The sequence below is a fragment of the Eurypyga helias genome, unplaced genomic scaffold (genome assembly GCF_000690775.1).
Source record: "Eurypyga helias isolate BGI_N326 unplaced genomic scaffold, ASM69077v1 scaffold4521, whole genome shotgun sequence".
Taxonomy (NCBI): Eukaryota; Metazoa; Chordata; class Aves; order Eurypygiformes; family Eurypygidae; genus Eurypyga; species Eurypyga helias.
Window position 1 is genome coordinate 8,799 of NW_010228784.1, and position 12,295 is coordinate 21,093.

Genomic DNA, 12,295 nt, shown 5'->3' on the forward strand with positions numbered 1-12,295 from the left:
ATGGGCTTAAAGGGCTTTTACCCTTTAAGCCCATCGAGTCAACCCAAACAGTTCTGTGATTCTCCTGGGCCAAGACCCACTGTAGAGCACCCCACACCAGGGGCTGACCACGGGCTCGCCCCTCCCCTCTTAACAACCATCCCTTAAACCCCACCAACAAAACCAGCCGCATTTCAAGCATCACAGCATGAACGATGCTGATGCCGTGAGGCAGCGATGGGGAAACTTACCCTTCTTGAAAGCCAAACTGCTTTCAGATGCATGTTTGGGGGTGGAAGGGACGGAAGGAGGAGAACCGCTGGGTTACTGCTGGGCTGAGGAAGGCTCGCCATGGCAAGGGAGCCTGAATTCGCCCCTGTGCCATGCAGGCAGGCTCGTGAGTTACTGCCTCTCTGGGCAAAAATATCACAACATTTGAACCCTTCCAGCAACAACCGCCACCCACTTCATCGTTGTGAAAGTGCTTAGCCCCAACCAAACCTAACCAAGTGCACTGGAACATGTAACGCAAGCAGGAAAAAAAAAAATACACAGGACCTACTCGATCAAACCCACGTTTAAAAAGGAAAACTGAACAAATGGGTACGAATTAAGAAAGCTTCGGAGCTTTGCCCCTCAACTGTTCAGACACGGAGTCCCTCCAACTGACTCCGGTGTTACCAAATAAACCAGACTAAGTAAAGCGCAGGACGGAACACCAGCGCAAGAAACCACGCTAAGGAATGGCTGCAGATGCACTGGCTAACTCTCCTTGGGGGAGAGCACATGAGCTTCGTTATCTTCTTCACAGCTCCCCTTAATGATGCTAAAACATCCTTTAAATCCGGCCCATCACTAAAAATCCTGAAAGTTTGTTTTTTCAGCGGGAAAACGCTCCCATATCCCTGTCTCTTGCACCAAATCACCCTCCAGTGATTTGCACTATGTGGCAAGCAGGAGTTTCACCATCTCAGAAATAGTTCAATATTTTAAAATAGCCCTGTAATTATTTTATAATAATGCTTAATGGTTAGTTTCTACATATCATCTCTGCCAAAAGCATGGCTCAAATTTCCACTCCTTTATCTGTACCAGGGGAAAAAAATGCCCCACCATAAAGTGTATCAACAGCATAACCCTAATGATGGATGAAGTACTTACTAGCAACTAAAATGAAAAATAAGATGAAAACACACATAAAGAAGGAGCAGAAGGAGAAGGAGCCGAGTCACTACTAAAAGAAGAGCACATGCATGTGTTGATTAGTGAAAGCAGGCCTCTGAAGATGAATTCTACTCCTGACACTTATTTTAATGGTGATATAATTCTTTTTAGCTAGGAAAAATGGAGGAACCAGTAATCACCCATGACTCAAACACCTTCCTTTTAATGTTATTCAGGCCCTTAATACTGTCACATCAGAAAAATGAAACAGCACAACCAAAGTGCCTGTGAAAGAAACCACTTCCCGTAGACAGCGATATTCCCCTCCGGAATGCTGACAAGTAACACTGTGTGTGTCGTATGTGTGCTGCTCTGCGGGTCTGGTACACCACCGGTCCTCCTACTTGGAATCCCTTTCTTACAACTAAATGCTCTACACAAGGAACTCCTATTCAAGGCCAGGCTGGATGAGGCTTGGAGCACCCTGGGCTAGTGGAAGGTGTCCCTGCCCATGGCAGGGGGGTTGGAACTAGATGATCTTTAAGGCCCCTTCCAACCCAAACCAGTCTGTGATTCCATGACTTCAGCCCAATTCTACAACTTTAAGCAAACAAACCCCAACCAAGCACTCTCACACAGTATTTAGCTATTTTCCTGGTTCTTTCAGCTGACATCCCAGTCCTCAGTAAGGAACATCTTAAAAATGTTCCTCTTCCCAGAAAAGTGTTAGTCACATCACATCACGCCAAGCTCTGCCAGCCAGGGTGTGCATAGTTAGTTTGAAAACTATTTTGCCACCAAACAGAAAGGCAAGTTTTACTACTCCTGTGATGAAAGGCTGAGGGAATTGGGCTTGTTCAGCCGGGAGAAGAGAAGGCTCTGGGGAGACCTTATTGCCCCTTCCAGTGCCTGAAGGGGCTACCAGGAAGCTCGGGGGGACTTTTTCCAAGGGCCTGCAGTGACAGGACAAGGGGGAACGGGTTTAAATTGAAAGTGGGTAGGTTTAGATTGGATATCAGGAAGAAGTGCTTCCCGGGGAGGGTGGGGAGGCACTGGCACAGGTTGCCCAGAGAAGCTGTGGATGCCCCAACCCTGGGAGTGTCCAAGGCCAGGCTGGATGAGGCTTGGAGCAACCTGGTCTAGTGCAAGGTGTCCCTGCCCATGGCAGGGGGGTTGGAACTAGATGATCTTTAAGGTCCCTTCCAACCCAAACCAGTCTGTGATTCTATGATTCTGTAATTATTTAAGAGAGACATGAAACCAAGAGAAATGTAAACTGAAATAACATGGAAACTGGACTTCCTTTACACACACTCCCTCAAGTTCCCAAGCATACAACTTCCCAGAGATCCTGGAGCGCTGTTAAACATTACAGAGCCAAAGTAAACCCCTTTTAATCTAGATTTTTTAAAAAATAATATTTTAAAAAGCTACACTACCTTTTAATGCCCTTAATCTGACCTGCTACATTTTCCTGCTTACGTTTCTTTTTACTTCAAACGGTACCTGCGGACAGAGGGTTCAGCATAACAGCAAGCAGACCGAAACCTAGCACCGCACCTACTCATCTGTTTCACATGAAATGTCCCTTTGGCTGCATTCCTTCCCTTAAGCCTTACCCAGAACAAAACAGCAGGAACTTTGGGACTGTTCTTCTGTTCTACACACGTGAAAGACTCACGCTTGTCTGACACCACCTGCAGTCAGGAAATTGTATGTGGGGAGGTTTAAACTGTGAATTATCAAAACATTTCAACTTTTACCATCAACAAAAACCGTGCAACCCATACTTCAGGGTTGTTAACACTCTTTTCTTAATTACTGCATCTGAATATTTGCATTTACTCAAGATTTCTGTGACATTATAGTATAGGCGATTTCAGTAGAAGCTTACATCTTCAGTAACTTGACCTTACTAACCTTACCTGCTCTGGGCAACCTGGGCTAGTGGAAGGTGTCCCTGCCCATGGCAGGGGGCTAGAACTTGATGGGCTGTAAGCTCCCTTCCAACCCAAACCATTCCATGGTTCTATGATTCTTACTTTCATCATACAATGGTGAATTCAAACTGCATAGCAACCCTTAACCTTACATGTAAACAACTACTTCCTCCTTTTTTGGTCCTTTCCCATAAAAACTTACTGCAGCAACCTGTGGGGTTCCTATGGGAAGTTTTTCCTGCAGGCTGTTACTAAAGCGAGTAGCTTGTCATTCTGCAGCCAAGGCAGGAAATGCTATAAGGAAGCAGAGCTCAGCTCTACTGCTACCTGGCTTGCAGCACGCGGGTCCCCCCATCTACCACCAACCCCAGCAGCAGATGACAAGGTGATACTGGCTGTGGCAACGCCAGATGGGGAGCGTGTTGCAGAACTGTCCTCCAGCCCTAACCTGCTGCAGCAGCCCTAATCCACAACTGCACCCAACCGCATCTGTGTTCCCTGCGCTGCCCATCCTGCGCTTGTACGGCCTCTCATACGAATACACTGAAGGGATCCTCTTCCCTCACTGAAATCTAAGGAAAGTTCACATTAAAGGATAAAAGAGGGGCAATGAATGAATAGAAGATTCTCAGATCAATCTTTCCTACGTGATTTTACTTTCCAGTATGAAATGCTCCTTTACAGTGTGGGCTTCGATGCCGAAATTATGCATGGTGGAAAACAAGCCATTTTCAGACAAAGACAAATATATTGTATTGCACAAACTGTTAAATAAATTCTATTTCCACCATCGTAACTTGCTACGATTGTGGAAAAAACTTGTTTTTTCTTTCTGCTATACATAAATACAACAAAAGGAGCAATTTTCCAAAGTGTCATAGATCTCCTCAATTACAACAAAAGCAGTGATTACGTAATGAGCCTGACCTATTTTTGCACAGATTCCAAATGTGTTTCATATGACTATTGCCAACAAACACATATGGAGGAGACACTGTCTTTCCAAGTACTTCCACACTTATTTTATGCCTGCTTGTTTCTGAGGACTTGTTCCTAAATTGTTAAGATCCTCCAAACATAAAAACATCCATGAGCTATCCATGGTAACCTACTGAAGATGCCACTATTACACCAATTCTTCACTTTGCTTAATGGTTAAAAGTACTTTTTACAACTGTACCGATAATCCCCGAGATGCAAGTCAAGAAGATGACACATCGTAAAAGCACCAAGAGCAGTGTCAGATAAAGCAAACCCAAACATTTTCCACTGAGTTAGCCAACAGAAAAATGCCCAATTCCATTATCTTCCCCATAAAATTTCAAAGAACTACTCTAACACTTAATACTTTCTGCAGGAAAAGATAGCAGAGCTTCTAAGCAGTGCAGCTGCTGGCCAACATTAACATTTATTTTCCTGGTACCATAGGGAATAGAGACAGTTTTCTCAACTTCTCCAGTACTATTTTTTAACAATTCCAAAACCATAACCTCCTTATTTTAAAAGGCCTACTCATCTTGCTCCTCTCGGCACGGCCGGCTCAGAACATGTGGAAGAGCCTAGTAGGTGTCATCCAGCCTAATGCCGAGCAGGACTCACCGCTGTCCGAACATCAAGGTCGACTTCGTTTCTGCCTCGTTGAACACAGAAGGAGAACAGCATATCACAATGGTGGTTCTACAGTTCCCACCAAGGGAATCCTGAAGTATCCGGGTCATTTTGCTGTCTCGGTATGGAACGTGGGTTTTCTAATGTAAGTAAGAGACAGAACGATTTTTTAAAATAATGATATAATGAGAACATGAGTCGGCAACGACAGCTTTAATGGATGTGAAGCATACAATCATGGAGAGTAATTGCTGAGATTGCGCTGATTGGATAACCACTCAAGTGAAATCACTGAGCATTAGTTTCTTCTCTTTAGCAGAAGAGCAGAAGTGTCACTCTTTTGTGGTTAGAAAGCTAATGTTTTCTTCTCTCTGAACTGAAACCTCAGCTTATTCTTTTATGTGCGTGGCAAAGAAACAGATAGATAAAAAGCCATTCTTCAACAACACAAAACAGGATTACTTACAGTTCCTTCTGCCAAGGCAGATATCACATTGCCTAAAGCAGACAAAGACTTATTGATATTTTTCGCTTCATCGAGAACAGCGCCCTCCGCTCCGGTTTTGCTGACCTACCAAGGAGAGCAGGCAACAGTCAGGCTCAGCTCCCAGCAAGCGCCCGCACACACACGGCTACAACGCAGAGAGCGCAACAGTTAAAGATGCTCTGGGAAGAAAACCAAAGTAAGTTTAACCTCAACATGAAGAAGGAGAAATTTATATGCACCTTTTTGTTAGTGGAAGCCCCTAATAGCTCCAACCTTTCTTCCAGCGTAACAGCAAGCTGACCCCTACTTTGTTCAGGGAAGAGCTGGTAAGTCTGTGCTCGCCCGAGGACACCTGGGGACCACTTCCAAGACCAGGCTGTCCATCCAGACAGGGAACACCCCTGGAATATTCTCAGGGCACACTCAGCGGACACCATGTGCCACCCAACAAGCATCTTGGCTTTCTATTTTCCTTGCTTCTCCTGTCCTGACAGTCTTGGTCCATGCACGATCTCACTCATCTCGAACACAAGGTTTAGGGGTCCACAGACTGGACCCCAAGGTGGCCCAGGCGAGAAGCTTGGTAACCTGGGACCAGCACTGGTTTAGACAGCAACAGTTTATAGTCTTTCTACCTTATTTTGGGGGGTGGGTGTGTGGAGAAGGGCAAAGAAATGTAGGCTAAACCCATGTATTTTTCTCTACATTAAAACTTGATTATCTGTACTTTCCTCTAAAAATGCCACATGACATAAAAGGAAATGTATCTCTTAAGGAGACAATCTACCAGGGAAACCCTGATTTCAGGTTTTCTGTACAATGTCCAAAAAACTGTAAGGAACAGCAGAAAGTGTAGTTTTCAGAGGAGAGTAGAGACTGACTAGGCACTCATTTGCAAAACACCACTAAAGAGTTTTCAATTAACATTTAATATTGTATTCAATAATAGAAATTAACATGATTAATCACTCTGATGGATTGTACTGCTGGGTTATCCACTACTGTGTCCCGGTGAGCAACCTGAGAGCTGCACAGCCTATCCAACAAAATCTTTAGTTCTCATTTTCAAACAGAATTAGAAATCTACCACCACAATGAAAGACATCGCTTCATCAGGAGTAACCATTCTGACATGCACAGTAGTTACCAAGGATCCAGCTTAAATAAAGAATTCCATACAACCGCAAAATGACGTTTATAATGTATTAATTTCATTTACAGTTAAACTATTTTGAACAATCCAGAAGATGTTAGAATGAGAACTGGGAAACAGTGGCCTTTTTCCACTGCAGTGCTGTTCTAGACCATTACTCTTTTGGTTAACAGATACATGTTCTCTTCTGGTTAGTGTTTTTCCATATTGGAAAGCCGAAAGAATCACCACAATCAAGTCATTCAGGGAGCTTCAAATAGACTTCAGCTGTATAACTGCATTAACTGCCATTATTTCATTGATCTAATATATGAAATAATCAAGGAAAATCTAGAAATAGGACATGTCTCAATATCAGCAAATTAAAACAGCCTCCTGATTTGACAAATAACATAAAAATTACCTTACTTACTTCAAATACCCATAACAAATATATATGTAAAAGTACACTGGTTCAATCCACTTCGTTATAAATGAAGCTATACTGCAGATCCTTGGGCTTTACATTTTATACCAATAGATCTAATCGGCTCCTTTTCTCCATCCCACATTAGAAAGGAAAGAAAAAAAAATTGCTATACTAATCTTAAGCTAAGACTAAAGCCTAGGTTAGTTTTGCACTGACACACGTCCACGTGATCAGTTTAGTGACCCCACTAGGATTATTCAGCAGTTTAGGAAAAAGGAAAGATTACCTTCTCACTTCCAGCCAAGTCTACCAGGTAAAGCTTTCCACTGAGTTTCTTCTCAGTTTCCACATTCTCTTGCTTAATATTAATGAGGAAGATACTGTGGCTTCTAGAGCTGTGTTCATTCATATCTGCAGGGGAATCACATTTGGAAGGTTTTGGTTAAACAACCTTAAAACCTGACAACAAATTCTGTTCCGTCAGAGCCAGCCTATGGTTAGCAAATTCAAAGGCACGAGTTGATCCACTGAAGTGTCGATGCCAAGAGCTGCAAATAAAACTCACAGACTGCAGAATGAGCTCCTGCTTCCTCTCAGCAAGACCAAATTAACCAGATTCACGATAAATGACAACCATGGAAAAATAGCTTTTTTTTTTCTTCTGTCATTTTTCCAAGCATTTTTAATTCCCCCAAAGCAATAAAATTTCACCAGAAATAGTAGAAAACAACAACAAAAAATTATAACACAAGAATAATAAGTAACATTTTTCAGATACAATAAGAAATAATGGTTCTGTCCTTTTCTTCATGAGTCTAGCCAGCTCCCACAAAAACTGCTGTGACAGAACATACACTATTTAGACAGAGAACTACGAAGAAGGTATGTTCAGCATCCAGGACAGGGGAATAACTTTGAGCTGAGCAAGAGAATTTAAAGAGAATTAATAATAATTCCAATAAAAAGAAGGTGGGAGGTCTGGGTGCAATTGTGTGAGGAGATCTCCCAACATCTTAGCAAAAGTTTTCACCAAAAACATACTATTTAAATTAAAATTTAATGTCATTAAAAGTCCTCCTTGACCCAGGCAGCACGTAAAACACAGGCAGATACAGCTTCAGCTTCCACTTATTCCAGGTTTGATTATAACCATGTCATGCTTGAAGTTTCATAAAGCAGCCAAACACTTTCCCATCTGTTTTCTCCATTACTTGAAAACCCACTACCACCTTTCCCCATTCGCATTCTCAGCAGCAATATTTATATTTATCTGAACCCCCTTTTCCTCCTGCATCTCCAAACTCATTTTTTTCAATAACACTTCCAAATTTGCTCCTCACCATTTCCTCCTCTGTCAACCTGTCAGAACTTTCTGTGTGCACTGCGTGCGATAAGTAGCATCACAGCAAAGGTGTATTGAAATCTTTTTTTTGTTAATGAGAATAGCAGAAACAACAGGACGAAACATTACACAGAAAAAAGAGAATACATCTCTGTTAGTATGATAGGAAAAGCATGGGAAAGCTAAAGCAATACAGTGTTTACCAATGCAAGAAGGTAGAGGCATGGAAGAGAAAGAAGTAACCCAGCGCTTCATAAACAATAAAATTAAAAACAACAACAAAAAAAGCCCCACACCCAAATCGGCACCCCAACACCAAGATCTGAGTTACCAGCTGAGGTTCTGCCAAGCTCCCTGCCCGGATCAAAGACATCTTCCAACATAAATGGGAGAAGAGGCCAAAGATACGTGCCCTCTGCCACCGTAATGCCAGTAGGCTGCACGCAACACAATGCCAACAGACTGACGCAGGACCAAGTGATTATTATGGGGTTTAATTCAGGAAAATTTGTTTGCTTTGCCATTGTTGGAACTCAAGCCAAGTCTCCGCTTCACTGGGATGAGTTGGAAGAGAGGAACAGGCAGAGTCTGGTAACTCCTCTGCAGTCCTGGCTGCCATTGACCAGTGAATTGCTCCGAGTTCTTGACTTGTACCGCAAAGAAGAACGTACCCACGTAATTTCAGTTATACATAATTTCAAAATATCCATACTAGATGTAACAATCATATATTGGCATTGTCTATAACAATACTATCCAATGGCATATATTAAATTCAGGAGTTCTCAAAGCTGGAGCGGTCAATAAACGTTTCCGTATGCAGTGAAGCGGTAAAAAAAGCACACCCTAATAACTTCAAAGTGTTATGATTTCTGCATCATTACATCATTCACGTAAGTAACTCGAAAGTACTTTGTGAACATGAAGAATCAATACATCACCCAGACTTTATACCCAGAGAAGCCTCCGCAGAATACTCACTTGTAACGGCTACGTGACGGTTAGCTTTCCCTTCATCAATGACGTCCAAAACTTCTTCAGGACTAGATACAAATCTTTCTGTACAACCCTAGAAACAGGCAAGTTGAAAACAGAAAAGTTTAGGCAGTGTCCTGGTACTCCAAATGCTGTCAAGAGGAATATTTAGCACTGATGAGCAAAACAATTAGAAGAATCATCAACATCCAACATGATCGTTAGCGAGGCAATGGACTAAAACATGCCTTTGTATGACTTTGAGAAGGAATCCACGGGATAACCTGAGAGAATTTTCTTTCATGAGACTAAAGACTCAGTCAAATGTAAACATGCAGCAGAGAAGAGTTTCTATACATAGAACACATGGAGTGATATATGGCACATGTACCTGTTACTAATTTAGCTTAGATTACATACCCAAAGGAGGTTTTTTTCCCTCAGATTACAAGAGAAGATGCAGAGTCTTTGTTTTCTGCCTTAATGCAGTATTTATTGCTGAAGGAATTCTTTTATCAAATTCTTTTTGCCCTCCCCAGGATGAGAATAAACAGAACAATATTACATGTATTTGAGGGGCTGGAGCATGTCTGGAGAAGGGAACGGAGCTGGGGAAGGGTCTGGAGCACAATTCCTGTGGGGAGCGGCTGAGGGAGCTGGGGAGTTCAGCCTGGAGAAGACGAGGCTCAGGGCAGACCTTATCGCTCCCTACAGCTCCCTGAGAGGAGGGGGCAGAGAGGGGGGTCGGTCTCTTCTCCCAAGGGACAAGGGATGGGACAAGAGGAAATGGCCTCAAGTTGTGCCATTAGGGTTGGCCTTGGCCGTGCTGGGGTAACGGCTGGACTCAATGGGCTTAAAGGTCTTTTCCAACCTAAATTTTCAATGATTCTATCACTCTGAATATTATTAAGGCTCACATATGTTCATAACAAGTATATTACATTTAAGTGAGGCCCCAGGAAGTCATAAAGCAAATCCCTAACCCATCAAATTGCCCTAAAATATTGCGAGATTACAGCATCTATGCAACAAAATATTAAAGAAGAAAATTCCTCAAGATGTCCACTTTCATATCTGACATGAAATGGGAATACGGATACTTTAACACCATACTAACAAAATGTAAACGTTTTAAGTCATGAAAATAAAGCAAGCATGAGTCAAGCCCGTCAATATCTTTGGAAACTTTTTAAAACCAAGGACCAGTACTACTTGAACATTCAAGACTCCGAACATGAGTTGAATCATTTCAGCAAACATACTGGGATACAAATGGAAATGTGTAATTAAATGCATATTTGACACAAAATGAAAAACTGGGCACCAAATCTCCCATGTACCTTAACATATGGGACTCTGTTTTTATCTTCATGTACAGCGAGGTTTGTCTTTGACACTGGGGAAAAAAGATGGAGATCAGGAGAACATTCCACAGGTGGTAACGTGTCAACTAGAGGCTTGACAGATAAATACTGTGAATGTATTCAATTTGTAAGAGAGAATTGTAGTCGCTTGATATTTGTAACTCCTTGAGTTACCAGTATTTCCGTGACATATAACTTTATGGCACAAAAGCTTTTGTTTATTGCTTGGATTCAGAAAATAAACAAAGTTGGATTTTGCCACAGCAGCAAGAATTTGAAAAGAGACAGAAGGGCTCACTGGAATTCAAAAAAAGCTCAAATACATGTTCCTGGTGTTGCGTTGCCATTAGCATACACTGCTCTGTCTTCAGACTGATTCAACCCACCATTCCCACTGCCATTAACATAGAGCATGCATGTACAGACACAAACTGTAAATGAGAGAGATCACTCCCAACAAACTCTACCTAACAGAGCCACAGCAAGGAATAAGTTGAACCCAATGTATTCTAAATGTAACCAAAAAATTCAACAGACCACTTTATACATTTTTAATTTACAGTTTTACTTTAAGAATAAACACTACCCATGAGGCTCAGACCTGCCATGAGGTCTGCAAGGTTCTCTGTACTCACTGATCTATAATCGAGTTACGTAGGGCTGCGGAGGCAGCTGCGCAAAGCAGCGATCAGATGACTTAAGCTGCAAAATTCTCTTTCACAAACCCCCTCGTACAGCTTAAATTGGAATCGCTCTCACAGAAAATAGCTGTTTCCCCTTAAGGGTTGATTCAAAGCACTATACCAAGCTGAAAAATAGTCACATAAGAAATGCAGAACTTACCATCAAGTAGGTCCCTTATTTTGTCCAAATATATCTCAAAGTAGGAAACCTAATTAAGTAATCATAAACATTACAGATTAAAACGTTGGCAATTTAAAAATCCCTGTACCCCTATTTCCATATCTGTCAAAATAAGAAGCACCATACTAAAAATAAAACCCACCTCCCACAGAGTTTGAATTACGTCTTTCATGCGAACACCCTGGTATTTTGAATGATTTACAAGTCGTCGATCTTTCTCCATTTATCAATGATTCATCAGGGAATCAAAACAGAACTTCCAACAAATCTTATCTCCATCTTTTTCTTTTTCCCCATAGGCAAAATTGACAAAAATATTGAACAGAATCAAATCAATTCAGCTACTACCATATCAGTACAGCTGCATCAGAAGGGTCAAGTCTGACAACGATAAGAGGTGTATTGATCTTCACCAGCACAAAAGCAGACAGCATCTCCAGTGGTTTAACAGACAAGTTACACAAGCCTAAGCAATAAGTATTAAACTCAATTTTTATATGAAGCAGTTGTGGAAGTTGTCTTGAATCAAGACCCAAAGAAGGGAATGAAAATGAGCTTTTCTGTAATACAGAGAGAGACAACTGTCCTACAAAAAAAAAGCCCAAAACATTGAGAGGGAGAATGAACGAATGAATGACACTCTTAATGAAAGAGTATTTGACTCACAGAAGCAAACAGAAATGTTAGGTGGAACCTAACTGAACCCTACATAAGCTTTACCCAGAGATTAATTAGCTAGAATACTAGATGGCTAAATTCTAGGTACAGTAAGCTCTACCTATTTCATAAAGTATCATTTTCTCTCTTGTGAAAAGTAAATTATGTCTGCTTTTTTATACTGATGAGTTGATCTTCCTATGGGACACCTGCTGTTGAACACAGATACATTTTGGTTTTGTGCATTTGCTTCACGCCTGTCCCATGCAAAGCCATCCTCTGGACCAGCTCATTTAACAGTCTGGTTCACCCAGGCTTAACTCACGTCCTTTATATTATCCTATTAACACACT

General features: G+C 41.7%; 1 protein-coding gene across 1 annotated transcript in view; it reads right to left on the reverse strand.

The window, feature by feature from the left end:
- The window catches only part of LOC104515949, a gene marked incomplete at its 3' end in the record, with an annotated part of 17,753 nt that extends 6,245 nt beyond the window's left edge, over positions 1-11,508 (reverse strand). Inside the window, exons 1-7 of the mRNA XM_010160125.1 lie at positions 11,428-11,508; positions 11,265-11,313; positions 10,398-10,453; positions 9,064-9,151; positions 7,027-7,151; positions 5,158-5,262; positions 4,683-4,831 (exon numbers count right to left, since the gene is read on the reverse strand). Of these exons, the coding sequence (XP_010158427.1) occupies positions 4,683-4,831; positions 5,158-5,262; positions 7,027-7,151; positions 9,064-9,151; positions 10,398-10,453; positions 11,265-11,313; positions 11,428-11,508 (653 nt within the window). The remainder of the gene's footprint in view (positions 1-4,682; positions 4,832-5,157; positions 5,263-7,026; positions 7,152-9,063; positions 9,152-10,397; positions 10,454-11,264; positions 11,314-11,427) is intronic.
- Positions 11,509-12,295: the final 787 nt, after the last annotated feature.